The following is a 26,315-nucleotide window of genomic DNA, read 5'->3' as shown; positions in this document are numbered from 1 at the left end:
CCATTCCAACAGGTGTGAAGTGATATTTCATTGTGGTTTTGATTTGCATTTCCCTGATGTTGAACATCTTTTCATGTGTCTGCTGCCATCTGGATGTCTTCTTTGGAGAAATATCTGTTCATGTCTTCTGCCCAATTTTTTTTAAGTGTTTGTTTATTTTGAGAAAGAGAGAATATGTGCAAGCAAGCTGGGGAAGGGGTGAGAGAATCCCAAGCAGGCTCTGCACTGTTAGAGCAGAGCCTCACACAGGGTTTGATCTCATAAACTGTGAGATCATGACCTGAACTGAAATCATGAGTCAGACACTTAGCCAGCTGAACCACCCAGGCACCCCCTTCTGCCCATTTTTTAATTGGATTATTTGTTTTTTTGGTGTTGAGTTGTGTCAGTTCTTTATTTTGGATACTAACCCTTTATCAGTTATGTTATTTGCACATATGTTCCCCCATTCCATAGGCTGCCTTTTAGTTTTGTTGATTGTTTCCTTCTCTGTGCAGAAGCCTTTTATTTTGATGAAGTCCCAGTAGTTTATTTTTGCTTTTGTTTGCCTTGCCTCAGGGGACATATCTAGAAAAAAAGCCGCTACAATCAATGTCAGAGAAATTACTGCCTGTGTTCTCTTCAGGGATTTTTTATGGTTTCAGGTCTCACATTTAGGTTTTAAACCATTTTGAGGTGTGTGTGTGTGTGTGTGTGTGTGTATGGTGTAAGAAAGTGTCTAGTTTCACTCTTTGTCATGTGGTTGTCCAGTTTTCCCAGCACCATTTGTTGAGGAGACTGTATTTTTCCCACTGCGTATTCTTTCTCCCTTTGTTGAAGATTAATTGACCATATAATTGTGGGTTTATTTTTTGGGTTCTGTTCATTAATCTATGTGAGCAAATTCCTTTTAATTGAATTATTTCCTTGTGGGATTAGAGGTGTTCCTACCAAGACAAATACATCCTTGAGATATAACAAAAATTACTCTTGATGCACATATATTTTTTAAATCACAAATTTAAAAAAGAATTATTGTCTAAATCCTCTTATTGTATAGGATTTAAGTGCACTTCACATACAAATATGTAGAACCACATTATCTGGGCTTGCTTTCTTTGGTAGGAAAATTCATTCATCCACTCATACACTTAGTTTGTGATGGTCCTTGTCACAACCACTGAGGCTACAAAGATGACTAGTAGGGTTTCAGTGCTCATATATCTTAGTCTAGTAATGGGGGCAGACATCTAACCAGATAGTCATGGGAGAGTGCTGTAATAGGGGCATCACCAAGTGTGGAGACACCAGCCCGTGCATCACCAGCTCAGTGAGGGAAGGGAGGAAGGGAAAAGTATTAAGGGAGTGACAAATAATCGAGTCAGTATTTTTTTTTACTACCCTTGTCTTTTAAAAGATATATCTCCTTAAACCTTTAACTTCCCTTTTTAAGGGGATTATTTTATTAGATGCCAGGTGGTTTCATTACCAGAGCAAGGATGTTGTCTGTGACAGAAGTTTAGGATCCTTTGTGAGATCTTTCTGAGGAAAACAATAGGCTTTTCTTCCATCTCCTAGGAGAATTTAGTGTGTTAAAAGATCCAGCCACATAATGGGTTATGTTTTAATTTAGAGACTTTCTTAAAAATGGATTATATCTATAAAACCCTCAGATAAGGAATTAAAGCTTAATCACCCAAACCAGTGGTTTTTTTTTTTTTTTAGCTGAGAGTCAGGAATAGAGGAGAAGCAGGAAGGAAATTAGCATCTGACTACCTACTTCTGCTTATTTCATTTAATCACTTTTATCACCTGTGTTCCCATTTTTTTTCAAATAAGGAGACAGAGTGCTTCTTCTTCCCTGCCTAGCACTCCAAGACCCCAGCTCTTCTTTAACCTCATACCTGCCTCAGCCGGATTCACGTGGGCCCTCCGACTGTCATCTCTCCCTGAGGCTCCCTTAATACAACACTGCTCTCATTTTGCTGGGGCTTACTGAGAATAATCCAGTCTCTTGGGTGTCAGTGTCAGTAGCCACCTTCTATGGAAAACACCCTGTACTGACACCTAACCCTCAGTGGCCATAAAAGAAAATAATTGGAGCTATATATTGAGCATGTACTCTATGTGAAGTAGGAGCTCTGCATAAAGTTTCAGTAAAAATTCGCATGAATCCTTTGAGGTAGGAACAGTTTTGGCCCAAAATCACACAGCTAGAAAATGACAGCCAAGATTCTAGTCTAATCCAGGTGTGACTTTGCATTATAATATGCTGTCTCTTTGTCTCTTACCTCCTGGAGTACAAACATCTGCCAGGACCAAGCCCAGATATTTTTGCCCCCTTGGACCTCACGTGTTGGACTGGAAGCCCTCTCTGACCCCTTCGACAAGGGTCCTACAGCTGGCTCAGGTTCCCTCCTCACCAACCCATATTGCTCAAATCCTTCCACTGCACTATCTCAAGAATATTTAGTAGACTCTAGGACTTTAATCCAGTCATCACACTCCATTGCTGAATCTGTAGGCTGGGGGTGAGGACACCTGAGTTTGAATCGCACCCCTGGGGTTATATGAACAGGTCACGTGATTGAAGTTCTAGTGTCCTTTTTGCTGAATAGAGATAAAACTATCCTCTCCCCCAGTGATTCTGCTTCTCTCTGGATTCACCAAGACAGACCTCAGACCTCTGGCAGCCCCTTTGGTTTCATAGTCCCCAGAGGAGCATTGGCCTTGTGTTCTGTGCAGAACTCTCCCCTGAGGCTGGGCAAGGCAGTATCCTTGCTTGCTACTTGGTCCTGGAGATATTTCTCTCCGTGGGAAGCCTCCTTCAAGCAGATACACCCTTTTCCTTCTTTATATAAGAGTTGCGATGGGACCTATTTAAAAAAAAAAAAACTTCTATTTTTCACTTTCGTCTGGAAGAGGTTCTATGGCAGATGGATCTTTTTTTTTTTTATTTAAATAAGCCTTCTTGCCACCCCCAGCTGCTGTTTTCTACTGCCACCCTCCAATTCCTCATATGCCGTAGCCAAAAATGCCTAGGATAAAAGCTGTCTAGGATCAAGAACAGACCAGGAGTGAAACTGATTCTGAATATGCACATTAGGATGGAGGAAACTCTTTCCAAAAGGAAACCAGGGATGATGCTCCAGAAGGAAGAGCAGTTCCAAGAATATCAAGAAGATTTCATATCACATGTGTAGGGTTTGGGGTGCGTGTGCACACACAGATGTATGCACAAGCACAAAAATAATAACCCCATCTTCCTCTGGGAATCAAAATAGCCTTCAGTCCCCAGAGTAAGGGAGCAGGAAGCTTCTGTGAGCTGTGTGTTTGAGCAGGTGGGTCTACGTCCTCACATTTGTGGCCCAGTTGTGGGCAGTTGTCCCTGACCAGATGCACCACACACAAAAAGAACCAGCTATCAGTACAGAGCTCTGATGAATTATTCATGGACTCAGGAGGCATCCACCGTTAGGAAGCCCTCACCCGTTTGAATCCTCCAAGGGGAGGACTCCTTCCCATTGTCTCCTCCCTCCTTTATGTATTCAGTGACTATTCTGGGGTCTGTGCAGCCATTCTCACAGGGACTGTGAAAAGCACACTAGCTGTACTTGAGTCTCAGCCCTGTGATTTATTTGCTGTACAACACTGAGTAAGTAACTTTATCTCTTTGAGGTTTTATCATCTATAAAGTGGAGGTGATGCTCCCTCTTGGTTGTTGGGAGGAAGGTAGGAAAATAGTTGCACAGTGTGAACAATACCTGCTTGGTTCACTCTTTTCCCTGTAAACGGTTGTGGTGATGATGATTTTTACACGTCTAGGTTAGATGAACAATATACAATTAAAGTATCTGGTGTTCTTAGGGAACTTGGCAGACTAGAACACTTATACGGTCTCCTTTGAGTGTAAAGCAACAAACAAAATAGGCAGGGCTGCTAGCACTATTCCTCTTGCACAGGTAAGGATGCTAAGGTTTAAATGGTACAGAAGGCTGAGGCTAGAGTCCAAGGCTTTAACTCCATCCAAGGTCTGTGTGCTCTAACTCCTCATTAGTCCTAGCTCTGCTTCACAGACCTGTTTACTACAGCTGTGTGTCAGTCACAAAATAGCCAGCATGGGGGAAAAGCAGGAAGTTTCTGGGTCACTAACAAGTGACTAGAAAGTAAAGTGCTGTCTATGCATTAATATTAAACTTTGAGGGCTAAATTAGCAAGGTAGCATAATCTATCTTATTTTCTTTTAATTTTATTTTAGTCCAGGTATAGATAACACACAGTGTTGTATTCGTTTCAGGTATACAATATAGTGAGTCAACACTTCAGTACATCCCCCAGCGCTCATCGCAAGTGCCCTCCTTCATCCCTATCACCTGTTTGACCCATTCCCCCACCCACCTCCCCTCTGGTAACCAACAGATCTCTTGATTTGTCCCTTTCTTTTCCTTTGTTCATTTGTTGTTTTCTAAATTCCACATGTACATGAAATCATATGATATTTGTCTTTGACTTTTTAAACTTTGCATAATACATTCTAGCTCCATCCGTGTTGTTGCAAATGGCAAGATTTCATCCTTTTTATGGCTGAGTCATATTCCATTGTGTATACATACCACATCTTCTTTATCCATCAGTTGATGGACACTTGGCCTGCTTCCATAATTTGACTGTTGTAAATAGTGCTGCAGTAAACATAGGGGTGTTTATTAATAAGCACACACTTATTCTGTGCTGCCAGCTCAGAGCCTGGAGCCTGCTCCAGATTCTGTGTCTCCTTCTCTCTCTGCCCTTCCCCCACTTGCACTCTGTCTCTGTCTCTGTCTCTGTCTCTCTCTCTCTCTCAAAAAATAAATATTAAAAAATTGATTTTACTTTCTTTAACATTTTTATTTATTTTTGAGAGACAGAGCGCAAGCAGGGGAAGGGCACAGAGAGAGGGAGACACAGAATCCAAAGCAGGCTCCAGGCTCTGAGCTGTCAGCACAGAGCCCAACACGGGGCTTGAACCCACCAAATGTGAGTTCACTGCCTAAGCCAAAGTTGAACACTTAATTGACTGAGCCACCCAAGCGCCCCCCCCAAAATTTTTTCTTAATAGAATTAGTGTTTTTGTACTCTTTGGGTAAATACCCAGTAGTGCGATTACTGGATCATATGGTAGTTCTTTTTTTAACTTTTGAGGAACCTCATTACTGTTCTCTACAGTGGCTGCATGGGTTTGCCTTCCCACCAACCATGCACAAGGGTTCCTTTTCCTCCTCATCATCACCAACACTTCTTTAGCACAATCCATCTTAGAGTAGCCAACAAACCACTAGAACTCAGGGAGTGTCATTAGTAATTCTTAAAGATTCTGCAATAAAACCCAAGCCTCCTCCATATGCTGTATATCATTTTAGCTCTTTCCCTTCTTCTGACTTCCCTGGCAGGAGCTTCATGGCAGTCACATGTCCAGCTCTGTGGAATGAGGACTTCCCAGAGTTCCAGCTAACTGTTCTTTATCTCTACCACAGTTTTGGGTTAGGCTGCCTCACCTTTAAGTGTTTTGTAAATACTGAAACTTCTAGTGATCCATGAATTTCCTCAGTAACTCAGCAGCAGAATTGCTTTAAGACCTGAGCACACCCCCCCCACCCCCCCACCCTGGATGCTTCAGGAAAATCTTCAACCTCCTGTGAGAATATTATCAAGGGCAGGATATCTTCAAACAGCTCCTTCCTTTCTAGAAAGAAGGATTGGTGCCTTAAAGTTCAGGACCCCTTATTCCAGCTGGACATCAGACAGCAGGGAGGGCTGCGGTAGAGCCAGGCAGTCCACCCAGATGCCTTCCGGTGACCTTCATCCTTTCCCCCAGACGCAGTGAGTGGGAGGGCCAGGGAGAAGCCAGGATTGGAGGAGGGTGGGGAGGAAAGAGACCTTTCTCAGAGACCTCACCCTTTCTCTCTTCTCATCCTTGGGTGGACCATCTCCTCCCTTGTTACCTCCCCTACCTTTTGCTCTTCGTGGGGTTTTTGGTTTTGGTTTTGGTTTTGGTTTTTTGTCTGAGCTCAGATCTCTCAGCATCTCTAGGGGGTCCTTATTGGAAGCTTAGAGCAAATGTGGGAGGTAAAATGCAGCTTCTCCCGAGGCTGACAAGTTCCCTGAGGAGCAAAGAACAGAGTAGAGACTGACCCGGGCCCCAGCCCAGAGGCGGAGGCTGCTGTCTGAATCACCCACCCTTTTTTTCCACTGAGACAATGAGGAAAATAAACACCCAGACTAGTTTCCAGCCAGATCTGAAATCCTCATGCCTTTTTCAAAAGAAAAATGTTATTCTAAATAACCCCAAAATATCAGGCCTTCAGCCTCCCTCTTTTGTTTGTTTGTTGTCTTTTGCCTACCACTGGGTCCGGTCATGCTGAACGTAGGCTTTGAGTTGGGACGTGGAGTCCATAAAATCCCCAGACGCCCCTGCGCTCTGGAGCAGACTCCAGCCTAGGCCTGCAGGGAAGCCAGCCCCTCTGGAGGAGAAGGCGATGGGCGGAAACCCTACCCTCTTCACTTCATCCTGAGCCTGGATCCCTCTTTCTGCCTTTCCTTTTGTACCAGACACACCCCTCCCCACCCCCCAGGCAGCCAGCATGGATTAGGTCCAGTGTTCGCCTGGCAGAACCCACAGCACCTCCTCCCGACTCTCATTCCCACCCTTCAACCCCAGAAGCCTCTGGCAGCTCTCAAACATTTCTTGAGATGTCCCCTATTTTTGTTCTTCGAGTTGCTTCTGATTATCTCTAGAGAAGAAGGGTAATTGGGTATGGTTGAATTGGTCCCGGACTAGATTCCAAAGCCCAATCTAAGTCTAATTTTTCTCTAGACTTAGAATTAGGACTTTGCTTTTAGGGGTAAGGTCACCTGGGACCTCAGAAGATCTTGATTATTTAAACATCCACTCATGTACAGCTCTATTTAGGATTCTGAGCTCAACAAAATCAGTAGGTATGCTCATGTGTCTCTAGGATCTGAACTGGGAGCCAAAGTCCTGGTTTTAAATTTCAGCTTTGTTGCTGATTCAGTGTGTTGATCTCTGTTTCTTCAACTATAAACTAAAGCTTGGAGGAGCGCCTGGGTGGCTCAGCTGGTTAAGCGTCCGACTTTGGCTCAGGTCATGATCTCACAGTTCGTGGGTTTGAGCCCCGCATTGGGCTCTGTGCTGACAGCTAGCTCAGAGCCTGGAGCCTCTTTCAGATTCTGCATCTCCCTCTCTCTGACCCTCCCCTTCTCACACGGTCTCTCTCTCTCTCTCTCAGAAGTAAATAAAACATTAAAAAAACCTAAAGCTTGGAGACCAAAATGGTCATTGTCAAGCTTTTCTCTTTGCATTGCTTGTGAACTGTATCTTGCATGGAATGGAATGTATGAAACAGGTGAAAGGGAGCCACCTTGAATATTGCGGGGAACAAAGAGTCAAGTGCTGCCATCCAGAGCTGGACCCAGAAGGCCTGCCCCCTCTCACTCCCATGGTGACCCAGGAAGGCTGGGACAAGTGTGAAAATATTGTTCTGCTACAGATATTTCGGAGAGGGACTGCAGATCTCTGCTGCGCTATGGAAATCTTCCTCTGTCCACAGCAAACATGAAAAACATGAGGAAAATGTAGTCAGGTTCATAAAACTAAATGTAGTCAGATTCTGAAACATCCCTTCATTCTCACATTCTTGTATGGGTGTGTACTTCTGTTAAAGTATCTGTGTGTGTGTGTCACAGTCAATAAAGACTTTTCCATATTTGATATTGTTAAAAGTTGCTAGCCCTGTGTGTTAGTTTTTAAAAGTATGCAAATGAATAAACACAGGCAGTGTTTTAACTCATCCATAAAATGGAAAGGTCTGGGGGAACCATGATCTAGAGGTTATGCTGGTGTCTGAACCACCGATCCTGGTGTCAGGACCAGCTGATCCCCAGTCTCTGCTTCTGTACTCCTGGCAAGCAAGAGGCCTTTGAACCCTTCCTTCAAGTTCAGGCCCACGCTGTGCCCCATTGTAAAGTCGGGGCTCTAGGATCCTTCGTCCCTTTTCTTCAGTTCTTGCCCTAACATTGTGTGTAAGCTAGGGTTAACCTTGGGAGTTTGCCTGATTTTCCAGGTCTTGAGTCATGTGCCTGTTTAACCTGCCTGTAGTCTGTAATTCCACCTAGGACTGGATCGTGTCCTGCTCGCTCTTAGTCCCTGTTGGCAACTGCAGGCTTACCTAAACCCTTAAATCAGTGGCTGGAGCCCCACTGGCCAGTGGCAGACTGCTGGGTTGCCAGTGGTCTCTCTGCCTCAATTTCTGAAGAAAATCTGCTTCTGCTGTCCCTGCACATTCTTCCTCCTCCCCCTCACAGGCTCTGCTGTCCACATGTCTAGGTGATTCCCAGTTTCTATTTCTGTTCTCTCATTCAGCCAGATCCTGGTCTAGGGACAAGTGTCAGGGAGGAACAGAGTTTGATCACTGAAATCGTGAGCCTTGCCATATTCTCCAGTTTATGTTCTTTCCTCCAAACTACTCTGGGATCTCTTCCCAGTGACTGCCTGACTCTTCTGTGTCTAGCTCCTGGTCCCAGGCCCCCTCGTTCTTAGACTCACCAGCTTTTAAATGAACCATGCCTGGCTATATGCCAGGAAATGTTTAGCAGAAAGAAAAAATTTGAGGTTAACCTCAAATGTGGGGGGAAAAAACAATTTTTTAAATTTCTGAATTTAACTTCATTATCAAGCCCCCATCTGGCCAGTGAGAGAGACTGAAGTTTTAATCACCTTAGGATCAAATGAGTCAATACAGGATTTTTTTCAGTTAATTCAGATTTCTAGGTTGGTTTGTTTGTTTGTTTCACATAAATAGAATTCTATATTCCCCCCACCAGCTTTATGGAGGCATAATTGGCAAAACTCTATATATTTAAAGTGTGTATAGTGACAATTTGGTATCTGCATACATTGTGAGGTGATTACCACAATCAAGTTGATTAACACAGCCATCACCTCAAAAATCAGGTTTCTCTTACTTTGTCCAAGGGCTTCTATTCAAGTTCCCAGACGCTTAAGGAGACAGAAACAGTTCTTAGAGGCCAGAACACAAAGTTTGGGGATGGGGGAGGGGATGTATGTATGAGAGGCTTGAGAGTGAGAGATGGCTCCTTTATCTTTCTGACGGCGTGTACTAGACACAAAGGGAGCTGCCCAGTGAACATTCAAATGATTTCATTGCTGCATTTGGTTATAGCTTTCTAAATAATTACACACAATTGTCATTAAGTCCACCTTGGGATGCCTGGGTGGCTCAGTCAGTTAAGCATCCCACTCTTGATTTCACCTCAGTTGTGATCTCACAGTCATGATAGTGTGCCTGGCATCAGGCTCCTCAGTGGACATGTAGATTCTCTACCCTCTCTCCCTTTCCCCCCTTTCAAAAAAACCCCCTCCGATTTTTGTCTAAATATTGATGTTTTGAGAAATACGTTGTTGATAAGGGGGAAGAGGAAGCTTTGAAAATATTCTAACCTATTCACAGGGCACAGAGACTAAAATTCCATTTATGCAAACAATGCTGTAAAGTACAGCAATAAACAAAAATAAAGAATTAAAAACTCAACAGAAGATGTACTATCTAGACTGAAGAGACAGGGTGTGCCAGTGACCTAAATTTCATTTTACATATCTATCATTTGTTTCTTGTTTGCTTTTATTCCCCATCTCCTCACCTCTTTCATGGATGAAGTCAGTGAACAAAATTCTTCATGGCTGGTGAATCATATTAGCCAAAACACTCAGCCAAGACAGAGAAGGGAATAGATTTCATAGAGTGAGAAAATTCTAGAATATGAGGTCTTGAAAATGCCCTTAGAGAGGATTTAGTTCCAAACTCCTCAAATAACAGTATCCAGAGGCCAAGGGAGGGGAGCTAATTTGCTCAAGATCATACAGCTAATTGGCAAGGCTAGAATTGGCACCTGGGTTTCTTGGCTTCCAGCTAGTGTTCCAGACGATGTTGATGGTGATAGCATCTAACATTTACAAAAGGCCGTATGATTTATAAAGTGCTTTATATGTATGTGTGTACACACACACTGATCTAGAAGGCCAGTTTAGTGCAAAGAGTGGTCTTGGCATCCTGTAAATACGTGAACCCACAACACTGATGAGTTCAATCTTAACACAGGTAAGTTAATTTACTTTTCTGAGGCTCAATTTCTGTATCACTAAAATAGAAACAAGATCATTATGAAGATTAGATAAGAGCCCACTTAAATTACATAGCATAGTGTTTGGTACATGATAAGTGCACACTAAATATCTCTTAAATGTATGGCCCTTAAATTGTTGCAGCCCTCCTAGTGATCTTCACAGCAGTCCTCTGAGTATATGTACCATGCTGTTCTTCTGTCCCCCATACAGAAACATCCAAAGTAACACTGTGTTTTACTCAAACTTCAGAACATTTTTACTGCGTGTGATTAGTATGTTTATCAGATAAACCTTGCTGACTTCCTTGATTTGAGATGCATTACACTTAATTTATTGAAGTGCTTAAAAACAAAGATGTTTCTTTAAAGGTACTGCTACTAATAATAGTAAAAGCGAATATTTACTTAGAGCTTACTATGTATAAGACAGTATTCTAAGCATTTCACAGATCTCATCTCATATCATCTTATGAGGTAGATACCTGTTATTATTCCCATTTTACAGATGAGGAAACTGGAGCACAGAGAGGTTCGGTAACTTTCCCTAATTCACACAACTAGTAAGTAAAGGAGCTGGGATTCAGACCCACACAGTCTGGTTCTAGCATCCATGCTTTTAACTATTAAGCCCATCTCCTGAAATTCTAGATGCAGTCCTCGCCTCATCTGTTGTCACAGTCCCTGAATAAAGTTTTCACCCAAAGACATGCACAAAGACCTGGGAAAGACTTCCTGCTGCCTTTCCTCTCTCTTGATGACCTTCTCTGGCTTTGCCAGGGTAGGCACTCTCCTTATATTCCTTTAAGAGGACAACACACAGAGTTCTTGCTGCTTTTAACTTAAACCTAAGGCAGATTTTCTTCACTGACCTAAACCATAGCTTCAATTTTCTGTATTGAGGAGAAATGTTCTTATGCCCACTAGACTCCGCATAATTATAATCATGGCTGAGAGGCCATCTATGGGACTTGACCACTAGTGAGTACTTTTCCCCCTCAAATCCATCAGAACAATGGCCTCCTGGACAAAGGCACCAACGACCTATTTCTCAGATGATGGGTGATCTGAGTGTAAAGGACAGAGACCTGGGTTCTAATTCTGAGTCATCTAGTATGAACCTGGCCCACCATTTGTTCCTCAAGCACTGTTTTAGACTCTGAGGCTATGAGTTCAGGTTCTCTGAGAAGCAGATCCAAGATGAGTTAAGACCTGCAAGAGATTTATTGGGTGAGACACCTGTGAGGGATAATGAGAAGGAGTGGGAGAAGGATACAAAGCCATCAGTGGGGTGCGGGGCTGGCACCTGTGACAGACAGAAGGTAAGGAGGAGCATTAGACTTCAGTGCAGTTCTAGGACCGTTTCTGCCGGATCAGTGACCGTTCTCAAGCCAAGGTCTCCCATTAAAGGAGTCTTGTGTCTCACAGGAACAGGGTCATATCAGTGCTCCTGACATGTCCTTTGACACTGGATGAGCACAGCCATGGGGAGTTGAGGGATGCGGGAGGCCAGCACCTGAGCCGTCAGTCAGTTCTCCTGCCCACATCAGGAGATGGAAAAGCAGAATTTTATGGCCAGCCCAATGAAGCATCAATGGTGACTAGAACATGTGAGGTTCAGACTCTTAAAAGAGTATACAGTCAAGCGGGAAGAGACAGGGGAAAAATAAAATGTTTAAGTAGTAGCAATAAGTGTTGTGATGAAGAAAAGACAGAGTAACATGGTAAGGAGTAGCTAGAAATCCAGTGAGGTCAAGGGATCAGGAAAGGCCTTTCTGGGCCTTGGTTTCTTTATTAGTCCTGTTAAAATAGTTTCTTTTTTTCATTCCAGTGGATATTTGTGTAGCACTTACAATTTATAAGTATATGCTCCTCATCGACACTCACGTATTGCTGGATAATAGAATGATCCTTCAGCTTGGTGTGTAAAAAACTTGGGCTTGAGTCCTGGCTTGGGCATTTCCTGAGACCTCTAGAACACTGAGGTCATTTTATTCCTCTGAGTCGTAGTCTCATCTTATGTTAAGTGAATCTGGAAAGATCACTGCCCTGCCAACTTTGCAGCACTGTTATAAATGTCAAAGTTTTTGAGAGCGGCCTACAATTGGAAAATAAAAATAAAAATTTATTTTACAACAGCATGAAAAAAAAATAAAGCACGTAAGAATTAATTTAACAAAAAACAGGGGCACTTGGGTGGCTCAGTCAGTTGAGTGTCTGACTTCAGCCCAGGTTATGATCTCATGGTTCGTGGGTTCAAGCCCCAGGTTGGGCTCTGTGCTGACATCTAATTCAGAGCCTGGAGACGGTCTTCGGATTCTATGTCTCCCTCTCTCTCTGTCCCTCCCCTGCTCACACTGTCTGTCTCTCTCTCTCAAAAATAAATAAAACATAAAAAATTTTAAAAAACATTAACAAAAAACATATAAGATCTCTATACAGAAAATGACAAAACATTGCCAGGAGAAGTTGAAGACCCAGTAAAGGGAGAGAGATACAATGTTGTAAAACATTCAGTATTGTTACTATGTTATTTCTCCATGGATTGATCTATAGATTCAGTCCAGTCTCTATCATAATCCCAGCATGCTTTTTTTTTATATTATACCAAAGCAAGTTAGAAGGTACTGTATACACATATGAAAACATTACTGTTTTATCAAAGCATATGTCAATGATAATTCTGACGCTTTCCAGTCATAATATTGGCCTTTTTTTGAGAACTTCAGGGAGCGATGTTAGGTTATTAGGTGGAGGCTCTTTTCACTTTCCTCACAAGTAGAAAAGTATACTCGAAATTATGTTTATTGTCCTTCCAATTAGATGTATTACTAGAAGAAAAAAACACTGAACCTGGTCCACTGAAACTATGGTCCATAGTTTGCCATCCCCTATTTTAGTATAATAATATACCTTGGCGGGCCTACCAAGACACACTTACATATGGTCTTAGGTGTTAGCCCTTCTAACAGTGTTAAAAATATAGCAAGAGACTTACATTCTTGCTCAGGTCTATCAGTCAGTCACTGGTAAGAAAATACTTGGTCTTCCTGGACCTTAGATTCCTTATCAGTAAAATGAAATATTGAACTAAATGATCCGTTGGTCAGTTCCAGACCTGTGCATCCGTGATGTGGAAGAAGAATAAATCATTACGGATCAGAAAGAACAATCTGGTGACTTCTCTCCAAGTCTGGTTCAGTACAAGTTTATCATGTTACTTTTGTGAACCTTTTAATTCCATAAGCTAACCAGCAACTAGCATGTTGTTTGTGCCCAAGATGTACTAAAATGAAAAAGAATATGATTTTGTGTAATTATACGAATGCACTCTCCACACTGGCTTTTCTTGTGATTCTTCCTTTTGATTTTTTCAGAGCATAAATTTGGGGTTCATTGGTCTTGATTTCAGCCTCCGTCTCCTTAATGATGAACTTAAATTAGATCCTAATATTTTGAAAGAGGACGTGGTTACACAAATCAGAATGAGAATTTCTAGTCCAGAGGTTGGTAAACTTCCTCTGTAAAAGGTCAGATAGTAAATATTTTAGGTTTTACCACCATATGTTCTCTCAAAAGTACTCAACTTTACTGTCGTACCATATAAGCAGCCATAAACACTATGTAAATGATTAGGCAGAGCTGTGTTCCTGTAAAACTTTATTTATAAAAACAACCAGTGGGCCCAGTTTGACTTACGGTCCATAGTTTGCCATCCCCTATTTTAGTGTAATAATATACCTTGGCGGGCCTACCAAGACACACTTACATATGGTCTTAGGTGTTAGCCCTTCTAACAGTGTTAAAAATATAGCAAGCACTTCTGGGGTGTGTGGGTGGGTCAGTCAGTTAAGTGTCCAACTCTTGATTTTGGCTCAGGTCATAAACCTGCAGGGCTCTCAAGATTGAATCCCACATCAGGCTCTGCGCTAACAGTGCAGAGCCTGCTTGGGATTCTCCCTCTCCTTCTCTGTGCTTCTCCCCTGTGCAAACTCTCTCTCAAAATAAATAAACTTAAAAAAAAAAAAAAAAAACCACTTCCTTTCAGATCCAGCAGAAAAAACCTAGAGTTGCTGAGGCATCAAGATACAAAGCTGGAAGATGAGTAGGAAATCTACACATATGAAGCCAGAAGACTGTCGTGACCCTAGGACCGGAGGCAGCAACTAAGAAAAGCTGCCGGTTAGAAGTCGGGTCCTTCCAGGCTCTTTGCCTCTGGGGTCCTCTACGTACTCACAAAGGCCAGCTGAGTTCATTTGTACTGTCCGGCATCAGTCCTGGCTCTGATCAAACTCTTTGGGTCTGTGAACACCAAGCTTAAGCTCTTCTCCCACATCAAGTCACCTCCCATGATGGAGTGCTGGGGGAGAACCTCCGTCTGTGATGTACTGATGTGCAGGGACCATGGCATCTCTTTTCTTCGGGGGACAGCCTTACATACAGGTTGCTATTTTATGAACTCTACAAACTCGGACTCTTATAGTCACACGCTTTCCTTAGGTCCCACAGCTAGTAAGCTGAGATTCAGATTTCAAAATCCGTGTTCATTTTCCATCCTACACTATGCCTCCCGAATCCACAGCTGTGCTTCAGGTCGTGCTCAGCTTTCCTGAGTCCCTCAGCCTCCCCACCCAGCACAGAGCAGTGTCAGATGTTGTTCTGGTGATTTTTGCCACTGCTGATGATTCTTGATAAGTGCCTTCCATGATAGGGTCTGACACTGGTGTTTCACGCTGGTTAAGTAAAAGTCTGTGTAAGAGAAGACAGGGGAAGCTCACCTCTTATGAAGTTGGTTGGCTTAAAATTAGTGATATTTTGGGGCGCCTGGGTGGCTTAGTCAGTTAAGCATCTGACTTTCACTTAGGTCATGATCTCGCGGTTCGTGGGTTCAAGCCCTGCGTCGGGCTCTGTGCTGACTGCCAGCTCGGAGCCTGGAGCCTGTTTCAGTCTGTGACTCCCTCTCTCTCTGACCCTCCCCTGCTCGTGCTGTCTCTCTCTCTCTCCTAGAGATAAATAAAACATAAAAAAAAAATTAGTGATATTTTTGTGGGAAGGTCACAAGTGTCACATGCAGTAGTGCCTGCTGGATGGACTGATTCCTATGGGAATACCATTAGGTTCCCAAAATTCCTTGGGGGAGGGAAGACATGCTGCCTTGAAGAGAAATAGGATCTTTCTAACTGCAGTATAAACCCATAGAGCAGGGACAAGATCAGTTCTGTCTGATGGGCCTGCAACCCCTGGCGTAGTACCCACAGTCAGTGCTCATGACCCTAAGTAAATGACAGGAGTGCTTGAATCCAAGTATGAATTAACTTTCTGAGGGGGACGCCCAGCCAACCCAGCCCCACTCCTAGGAGTAGGAGTAAGGTCTGTCGCAGAGATATGGCATAACGTAGGTGCACACATAGGTGTGGCAGGTTAGGGGAGAACAAAATTTATAACCCCATCTCTGTAAAATGAACAGGACAGTGCATGGCTAAATATAGATCGGTTGTCCTAAAACAGATACACACACAACCCAGACGACCTCACAAAGTGATAACAATTTGTCCCACCTTACAAGCATAGTTTACATTTGGATCCTGGAGCTGTTAATTCATTTTTCTGACCCAAGCAAGAATAACCCACCACCGTGGTGTGTTTATTGAACAGCTTGTTCTCACTCAGACACTTACTAGACACAGAGCATTGGGCTAAACACTGTCAAAGAAACAGAGACGGGTTAGATCCCAGCTTCCACCAGCTCACTGATGACTTTTGTGTGACAGATTTGTGAACTCCCAACGTAGATGAAGCAGCAGAATGAGGTACTATAAAAGGTTTAGAGGAAGGCATGATTAATTCTAACTGGAGACCTGAATTAAGGAGAGCCTGGAATTTGCTCTGGGCTGTAGTTTCCCCTCTCTAAAGTGAGGTGCCCCAGGGTGGAAAAGGTTATGTAAGGGTGTGTGACATGCCTCTCAGTTACAGTCACTCTCTTTCCCTCCCCTGCGCCCTTCACAAAATCAATTTCTGCTAAAGCGTACTGAAAGATCCTATATGTCAAGGTCAGGATGTTCTGACTTGGCTCTCAGAGCCCTTTGAGGCAGGCGGAGGGTGGGAGGGAGGTGTTCTCTCTCAGATCCTTCCCTGGAAAAGGGGATGCATCAGGCAGCTTAGTCCCTGAAAGGTCTCACAGGGTCTCATGTTTCTGCCTGTCTCTGCCTCCCCTTTTTTCTTCTGCTGCTTTGTAGTTTTTACAAACCACTAGAAGATGTATTTTTGAGCTTGGGGAATTATTTATACTAGTCTTTAGTAGTTTGGTCCAGCAAATGTTTACTTACCATGCAAATGTGAGTAACATAATAAACTCATAACAAAATAATAGTCCTGCCAGTCATTGTCCTGGTGATGAGGTTCCCTGACTTGATTGCCACACTCCTCCCCCAACCATTATGGGGAGTACATCTTCATTCACACTGATAGATAATTCTTTCCATGCGGAAGAAGGACCCCCGCAGGAGGAGATCTTAATTCTTATTCCAGGATTCAGTCTGACCTATTGTGTGGCCTTAGACAAGTAGCCTCACCTTTGTAGACCACTGTTTCTCCAACTGGAAACAAGAGATGTGGGTGACTAGGAAGGACAGTGGTGATAAATGAGCTGTTAGACTCCAGGGCCCCTTCTACTTGCTACATTATGTGAGTTATCTTATAGAGTGAAGCTATTTTGTGTTTGGCCTTAAATTTATGAATAATTCCTCTAATTTGATGTGTGCCAGATGATTCTGAGGATTATTCATCTTAAATAATTTCTTGTGATTGTGAGTTAAAATGAATTGTTGATCCTATCTTGCCCTCAGCACCTGTCAGCGTGTTTTGTTTTTAGAATTCTCCACCCTCTGGTGTCTGTTCTTTGGTTAGCTTTCTGCAAGGGCCACTCACCCCATAGAATCCTAGACTATTGTCTTTTCAAAATTGGTTCATTGATCGCCTTCTCCCTATTGGAACCCTTAGAATTTTGACACCATTCCACTACCATGAGTAAACAATGGAATGAACAAGTGTCAAGCCAACAAGCCTTTAATGAGGATTTAATAATTATTGTTTACCCATATTTCATCTCTTCAAATCCTCAAAAGAACCTTCTAAGTTGGGTGTTCTCTTCAACATTTGACAACATGAAAAATGAGGTGCAAAGAGAATAAATGTTTCGCTCAGGTCTCTGTGGTAATTTCTGAATCCCTGTTTCTGAACCCACATTGGGGCTTTTTGTGTTACACATTGTTCCCTTTGGAGTTGGCCATAGAGAGATGATAGAAAAAGCCAGTGAGAACAGGGGTGGCTTCCAGTTTGTAATTTTAATGATGTCAAAAAAAGGATTTTTGGAAGAATTTTTCTCACTTGGGTTTCTGAGTTTGCTTTGCCCCTGATTTTTCAGTTGACCCTAACTCTTCTATCTGTGCCCTGGAATTAAGAACCAGAGATTGTTGGGGTGCCTGGGTGTATCATAGCATCTGATTCTTGATTTGGCTCAGGTCATGATCTCAGACCTCAGTCTCATGGGTTTGAGACCCCATGTTGGGCTCTGTGCTGACAGTGAATCCTGCTTGGGATTCTCTCTCTGCCCCTCCCTCCCAACCACACTCTCTCTGTCTCTCAAAATAAGTAAATAAACATTTAAAAAATAAAAAGAAATAAAAAGAAACATAGATTATTAAAAGCCAAACCAGTTGACCTTATCTACATCTCTGTGTAAATATGATTCATTAGGTCTTATATGGAACAGCTCTCTTACATTTCCCAAAGATGGCTTTGATGTATATCCCTGATCTAACCCAAGTACCCAAGTTCTTCCTTTTTTGAATAGAGAACATGAGGTCCAAGAAGGTGAAATGGCATGCCCAAGATCACTCGGCTAGTTGGAGCAGAGCTTGGCCTAGGCCCTCGTTCAGTTAGTTGACTCTGCCTCTCATAAAGCTAATCACATAGGGATCTCATGGAAGCTCTTTTCTCTACATGGATGAAAAGAATTGGCTTTGAGGAAAGAGATCTGTTTCAGATAGGCTCTGCCACTTTCTAGCTCTGTGACCCCAGAGCTCATTATTAACTTCTCTGAGCTTCAGTTTCTTCATCCAAAAAGGAGAAAAAATTGAAATAATAATCTCTACCTCACAGAGTAGACTAGACACACATAGTATGTGCTTAGTAAATGGCAGCTGTGATTATTGTAGCCAGTATTGTCCTTTTTGTTCTCCTTCCACATATAACATCACACAGGTTATAGTTGGGACTAAATCAGAGACAACAGTAACCTTCCATGCATTTACCATTGCTTGGAAAGAGCCTACATACCTCTTGGGCCATTTCAGGGTGGCTGCAGTTCCACTTGTAGTGCAGAGTCAGAGCAGGCACTATGCTAAGCGCTTCATATGTATGACCTCAAACTTCATGGCAGCCCTGGAAAACTATGTATTTTCCCTATTGAACAGGTGAAGCACAAAGAGGTTTGTTCCTGTGTCCAAGGCCACAGAGAAAGGATTTAGCAGATCCAGGCTTTGAATCCAGCCTGTGCTTCGATCTACCACTCAGTGATACCCACTGAGGCTTGGGGCAGGGAATTTGGGGTGGCAGGGAGAAGGATAAAATAAAAAGGGCATTGAGATAAGGGAGCCAGTCATTATTTGGCCAGTCATCTTTTCCAGAAACTCCCGCCAGCCTCCCGTTTCCTGCTCCTGTTATCACTAGCCAGTTGATGGCTGGGCAGGGCAGGGCCGGGCCGGACCGGGCTGGGCTGGGCCGGGCCCCTCCACTAAAATCCTTCAGAGCTTTCCTGTTCTAGAGTTTTGCAAGAAGGTGGGCGGAGTGTTTGTGCACTGGGCAGGCTTCCCAGGGGTGATTGTGGAAAGGAAGGGGAGTGATTTTTAGGGCCCTAAAAAGAAGCCAGGAAGAAGAGGAAAAAATAAAACCCTGTTTAAAAGAAAACAAATTGACTCAAGCATTTTCTGGCATTATCTTTAGTCTAGACTTGGAGATTGAAGCCCAGGCCTGGAGTCTGGAAACATCCATTTTCTTCTTGCTGTATAACTGACCTTCCTAATGACCCAAGACACATCATTACACCAGCATTATAGCCACATACCAAAAATAGCCCAGCCACACATCTTTAGCAGCCTTTTCTTCCCTTCAATAGGTAGCCAGGCAATAAAAACAAATCCTATGCACGTTTTAAGTGACTACATGGATTAGTTTTCACACCTATATCTCATTCTCCTTTTATACTTTGGGTGTTTTGACCCCAAACTATGACTTCTTGCTATTTTGTTTTGATGAAATTCCCACCACCTTGCCATGATTGTGGGGTGAAGCCCTAAATAGTGGGTTGGAGGATGGGCAGGACACTAAAGAGAGAAAAGGGAGAATGTCTTTTACTCAATCTACTTTAGTAAGGAGTGTTCACTATTCTCTTTAGAGAGGAAAGAAAGGTCAGATGTATTTAATTAGACCATTAATCTCTTGCATGTAATTAACACTTCATACTTTGCAAGGTGTTTGTGTGTGTGTGTGTGTGTGTGTGTTAAAGTTCACATACCACATATCACCCATTTAAAGTGTACAAGTGGGCGCCTGGGTGGCTTAGTCGGCTAAGCGTCCGACTTTCGCTTAGGTCATGATCTTGCAGTTCGTGGGTTCGAGCCCCACATTGGGCTCTGTGCTGACTGCCAGCTCAGAGCCTGGAGCCTGTTTCAGAGTCTGTGACTCCCTCTCTCTCTGACCCTCCCCTGCTCACACTGTCTCTCTCTCTCTCTCCTAGAAATAAAAAATAAATAAAAATTAAAAAATAAAGTGTACAAGTAATTTTTTTTTTTTAGCATATTCACAGGGTTGTACAACCATCACCACCATCTACTTCTGGAACGTTTTCATTACCCCAAAAAGAAACTGCATACTCATTAGCGTTCACTCCCCATGCCCACTCCCCTGTCTTACCCCCCACCCCGGGGAGACCACTAGTCCACTTGCTATCTTTATGGATGTGCTGGTTCTAGACATTTCACATAAATAAAGTCATACAATGTTTTAGTCTTTTATCACTGGCTTCTTTCACTTCGCATAGTGTTCTGGAGCTTCATCCTGTTGGAGCGTGTTGTAGTATTTCATATGGCTGAATAATACTCTATTGTATAGCTGCATCACACTTTGTTTATCCCGTCTCTTTCTCTGTCATCACACGGTGTTCTCCCTATGTGTCTATCTCTGTTTGCTGTTCCTCTAAGTATACCCGTCAGTGGATTAGGGCCCGCCCTACTCCAGTATGACTTCATTTTAACTAATTAGATCTGCAAAGATAGTATTTTCAAACAAGGTCACATTCTGAGATTCTGTGTAGAAGCGAGTTTTGGGGGACACTGTTCAATCTAGCGTAGACACTAATGAATAACCACATACATTCAGGTAGAAATCTTTTAAAGTAGCAAGCAGAAATGAGATTTTGGCAAGGTTTAGGGCCAAAACAGGTTCAAAAGAACTTTTCTGGAGTGGTAGGTCATTATGGAGCTGACTGATTTCATAGACATGGCTTTATATTTATAGAGTGGAATTCCAAGTGGGCCCGACTCATCGTAACCCCTATTTCATCCTATGAACAGACCTTGAAAGCTTCTCTTATTTTGACCACAAGAAACAAGCATATGTGGTTTTGTGCTAGTGAAAATTCTTTTATTCATTCAACAAATATATACTCAATACCCACTGTGAGCTGGGACTGCTTTGGCTAGAAGGAATACAGAAGTGACTAGAACACCTTTTGAGAATTTACAACATGCAGAGTTGTCTCAACCCTTTGTGCATTTCATTCTCACGACCATCTTACGTCACTTTGCAAACTGAGACTCAGAAAGGTGAAGTGGTTTCTCCAGCTCTACAAATAAACAGCCTGGATCTCAGATTTGATTCCACAGCCTGAGAAGAAGGCTTCAGCTGTGAGAACAGGTCACTCCTCTTTTATACAGATCCACAGCCCTAGCATGCAACATAGGGGGCATGCAGGATGTATTAAGTGCCAGGCAGAAGTAGATTGTGACAGAATGGCCTTTCTTGTCAGACTTGGGAACCTGGACTCTATTCTGAGGGCAGTGAGGAATCAGTGAACATTATTATTTTTTATTTTTTTAAATGTTTATTTATTTTTGAGAGAGTGAGAGTGGGTGAGGGACAGAGAGAGATGGGGATGCAGAATTCAAAGCAGGCTCCAGGCTCTGAGCTGTCAGGACAGAGCCTGGCCTGGGGCTCAAACTCATGAGTGGTAAGATCATGACCTGAGCCAAAGTCAGACACCTAACTGACTGAGCCACCCAGGCGCCCCAGTCAGTGAACATTATTGATGGAGTGTGACCTTATGCCAGATACTTTGTTTGCTTAATCATCAAGTTTATGGACTTGTGTCACATACTGGGCTTGATGCAAAAAGAGACAGTATCTCTGCCCTCACTGAGCTTACAGCCAGATATATGGAGTGATGAGACAGAAAAGTTACTATTTTCCTAAAATTCTGTTTGAAACACAAGGAAAGATTGGTCAGAAACAAGGTTGAAGAAATAAACAGAAAAATGGTTTTAAAAAGAGAGCTTCATAGGTTGTCCTGAGGATGACAGGGATCCACTGAAGAATTTTAAGCAGGGCAGTAACATAATGACATGGCGCGGTTGTTGAGAAACAGAGAAGAGTCATCGCAACGCCTACGTTTCTGGCTCGGAGAGCTGATTGGATGGTGACGTTGATGCACGTCACGGAGAAGCAGGACACGGGAGGAGGAGGAGATCGCTGAGCTTGACCTGCTTGTGGGACACCTGAACGGAGATGCCCAGCAGGCGGAGGGTTCTTGGACGAGAGCCCAGGAAAGAGAACGGAGTTAAAGATTGATTTTTGAGATTGTCATCACCTGGCTGGAGGACAGCGCCCCAGGAGAGTGTCCTCAGTGAGTGAAGATAGAGGAGGGTCTGGGGTGAGACCCTGAAAAATGCCTCCACTGAAAGGGTGGCAGGAGGAGTCCAAGACGACCATGGAGGGGAAGGTAGAAGTGCGCCAGAGGCCTCGTCATGGCACCTTCCGGTGTCCCCTCAGGCAGCTGCAGTGTTGTCCCTGGCGCCATGGCGACGCCATCCCCTGGCGTAAACCCACTCCCCTCTGCCATTAGAGAGTTCATCTTGCAAATCTAATGGAGTCATGAAGCCATTGATTCTGGTAACAAACATCCAGTTCGCTACAAGACCTGTAATGGGAATTCATTTTGGAGGTCAATATAGCTGTCGATGGAACAGTTCTTCCCCAGAGGCCCGTGGCTTTTTCTGTTATACGCCGCCAGCAGAAGTTGTTCTGCCTTGCATCAGAAAAGACTGGAGAGTAACTAAGGCGATAGATCTGACAAGCTGGTGATCCTGCCCAGGGCCATGAAAAGTGTACTAAACTAGGTCAGATAACAGGGAGTAGAAACAGAAGTACGTCCCCTCTGAAACGAGTTGAATAGCCCTAGCAAGCCCCCATCACCACCCCTGAAACATTATCCCCCTAGCTAGCTCTCACATGGCCAGAAATTACATCTTTATTTCTTTTGAACAAGGAGTTTCACCGTGGAATTATTTTGTGCTCAGTGAACGTTTTGCTCCTTCCACAGACTAAGAAATTTCTATGCACCTGGACTTTATTAGGTAAATCCTGGGACTGTAGACATAACACCATCAGGCACTGTTCATAGAAACCAGGCTAGGCAGGGAGGCAGAGTGACAGTGGATATGATGAAGCATGGGCCAAGTGCTATTGGCAGCCAGAAAAAGGACTGAGTCCAGGAAGGTTTCAGAGAGAATATGATACCCGTGTAGGGTCTTAAAGTCTGCAAATGAGTGCCAGTGGAGTAGAAGCGAAATCCAGGCGGAAGGAACAGTATAAGCCGTAAGAAAGAGTCGTAAAAGGGGCTGGTGTGTCTGGGGACTGATGAAGCTTCCGAATGCCTCGGGTCCAGGAGGAGAGAAGCAGGAAGTAGGTCAGACTGTGAAAGGCCTTATGTGTTACGCTCAGGAACTTGGACTAGGCTTAGAGAACCAGCCAGATGAGTAATGCCCTTGGCTGGGAGGGTAGCACTCTTAGCTATGATCTGTCTTTAATACCTTGCTGCTTTTCTCAGAGCATAACAGAAAGGAGTTTAGGATGAGAGTTAAGAGAATAAAGACCAACTGACACAGAGTGGTGGGCACACTAGCTGGGGGATGCGGAAACATCGTTGTCCTCAGAGGACTTGGGAGGGCAGGCCAGAGGAGCAGGGACCAGTCTTCCATGGGACGGCCTGCTGCAAATACATTTCTGCTTTTATCATTTACACAATAAGGTACAGACCAGGGTCTGAATCAGTATGTCTTCAGGAAGCAAAGCTCATTTAACAAAGCCAGCCTTAGCTTTGACAGAGGTGATGACAGCGGGAGCCTCCAAAGAGGAGGGGGGCAGCAGCACTTACTACTCCAGGGACCGGCCTCCCATGTGGGCCTGCCGGAGTCCTGGTCCTGAGCCCTGGGCAGCCACACCCCTGGGGAGCGGGGCCATCCCCATCAGGGTTGTGACGGGGAAAGGACTTCTAGGTGACTCCAGGAGCGGCGCCAAGGGACAGGGCATCTCTGCCTCCACCAGGAGGCCACAGCCTTTCTCGCAGGCAGACAGAGACGGAGCAGGTGTGTGAGGGGGAGGGAAGGCTGCTGCTGGATCGTCGCCTCTGTTCTTAATAACTCTTCTTCCTCTGACACCCCACTTTGGGATCAGGACACTCTTCTTCCCCTTTTCAGTCACAGAGCTCCTTCTTTTGTTTCACAGACTCACTGAGAAACATGTCCTCTGCCAGTCACGGCCCCCGCTCTTCTCCAGCGGAGCTCAGCAGCTCCAGTCAGCACCTTCTCCGAGAACGCAAGTCCTCGGCCCCGTCGCACTCCAGCCAGCCAACCTTGTTCACCTTTGAGCCCCCTGTGGCCAACCACATGCAGCCCACCTTGTCCACCAGTGCGCCTCAGGAGTATCTCTACTTGCACCAGTGCATAAGCCGGAGAGCGGAAAATGCAAGGTAGGAGACTGCTGTGAGCAGCGGCGGGGCGAGTGCCCACTCACAGGATCAAGTCGCTTTCCGTCCTACAGGTTTTAATTTTAAAGACAGGGGAGTGAGATGTTTTCTCTTCTCAGGTGAACAAATGTTTTTATGAACAGAGCATCCTTCTTTTGCTTAGGTAACCTTCACATTTTACTGATATCAGCTATGTTGCTATACAGTGATAATTGGATTCCAGAGGAACCTCCCATTATCAGAAATCATGCTATAAAAATGTTTAATTTGGGGGGGAGGCACTAGGGGCTAGAGTTTCAGAAGTGGGGAAAAAAATCAATTTATTTGTTGGCAGTAAGAATATAGCTATAAACTAGCACTTTCAACAATAGCCAATTATAGAAAGAGCCTAAATGTCCATCAACTGATGAATGGATAAAGATGTGGTTTATCTGTACAACGGAGTACTAGTTGGCAATTAGGAAGAATGAAATCCTGCCATTTGCAGCAACATGGATGGAACTGGAGGGTGTTATGTTCAGTGAAATAAGTCAGAGAAAGACAGGTATCATATGTTTTCACTCATATGTGGAACTTGAAAAACTTAACAGAAGACCATGGGCGAAGGGAAAGGGAAAAAATAATTACAAACGGAGAGGGAGGGAGGCAAACCTTAAGAGACACTTAAATACAGAGAACAAACTGAGAGTTGTTGGGGAGGGCACGGGGGAGAGGGGAGAGTGGGTCATGGGCATTGAGGAGGGCACTTGTTGGGAGGAACACCGGGTGTTAAATGTAAGCGATGAATCACAGGAATCTACCCCCCAAACCAAGAGCACACTGTATACACTGTATGCAGCCAACTTAACAATACATTAGACTACAAATAAAAGAATATAGCTATAAAATCTTATATTATTGAACAGACCCATATCTCACTTTTGCTCTAGAGCTGCGCTGCCCTGTATGGTAGTCACTATCCATACGTGGTGATCTAAATGTGAATGGGTTCAAATGAAATAAAATTTAAAATTAAGCTCTTAGTTGCACCAGCTACATTTCAAGTACTCAGTAACCACACGTGGCTAATGGATACCATACTGGACAGCACAGAAGAGGAAACATCTCATCATCCCAGGAAGTTCTAGAGCAAGGACTTATTCCTGCTTGAGAATAAAGGTCTTTGTATTTCTAACACCACTAGCTCTCTCACAGGTGTGGAGCCTGTACATGTTTTTATTACCTTTTATTCCCATTGCTAAGGTAAGCAAAAGCACAGAGGGGATGGACTTTGCCAGAGCTTGTAACAGTTGCTACCATGGCCAGCAGACTACAAATCACATTTCTTAATGAACTTAGAAATACCTAATTTGTATTATGAAAATTAAGGCAATTAGAGAACGGTGTATCACATCATGGAACATTTTCATGCACAATCTCACGTGACCAGTCAAAGGCACTGAGAGGTAGCCAGTCTAGCTCCCTCCCCTCCACGTCATAGATGAAGAAAATGAGGCTCACAACAAAGAATGACAGAGATGGGGCTAGCACGCAGGTCTGCTCATTTCTGGTCCTGGACTCTGCAGCCCGCAACCCTGCTTCTGGGTCTCTGAGTCATTCACCATCGCACAACAGAGGCTCCCTGCACTCTTAAGGTTGTCTCAGATGCCCATTTTCATTTGCTTCAGGATTCATTTGTTTGTGAACTTTCACTAGTTTAAACACCATCAACTTGGACATAAGGAGCTGAGTTCAAAAAAAAGTAGGATGAATTAGCCAAGATCACTGAACTAGTTAGCGGCAGCGCAGTAAATAGCACTGCTTCTCCTGAATCACACATCAGAGACGGGCAGTGGGTGTGACCAGAAACAGACCACAGGCTTTGGAGTCTGTCAGATATGGGTCCAAATTCAGGTTCTGCTACTTTTCTTGTGATCTCGGGCTAGTTATTTAACCTCCTTAAGCTTCAATTTCCTTTTCTGCAGAATGGAAGTAACTAATTCTGAATTTTAGTGATGAGCATAAAACAGCAGAACAAATGTACGCAGTAGCAGGTCCTCAGTACATATTACCATCTCTT

At 43.7% G+C, this 26,315-nt stretch overlaps 1 protein-coding gene across 1 annotated transcript in view; it reads left to right on the top strand.

Moving 5' to 3' along the window:
* The window catches only part of GAB2 (GRB2 associated binding protein 2), a 180,376-nt gene that overhangs the window by 134,358 nt on the left and 19,703 nt on the right, over window positions 1-26,315 (top strand). Inside the window, exon 3 of the mRNA XM_039228757.1 lies at window positions 24,016-24,259. Coding sequence (XP_039084688.1) covers window positions 24,016-24,259 — 244 coding nt within the window. The remainder of the gene's footprint in view (window positions 1-24,015; window positions 24,260-26,315) is intronic.

The sequence above is a fragment of the Hyaena hyaena genome, unplaced genomic scaffold (assembly GCF_003009895.1).
Source record: "Hyaena hyaena isolate Hyena2069 unplaced genomic scaffold, ASM300989v1 scaffold_34, whole genome shotgun sequence".
In the NCBI taxonomy this organism is placed as follows: Eukaryota; Metazoa; Chordata; class Mammalia; order Carnivora; family Hyaenidae; genus Hyaena; species Hyaena hyaena.
Note: the sequence above shows the minus strand (reverse complement) of the source record. Positions and strands in the feature narration are given on the sequence as shown.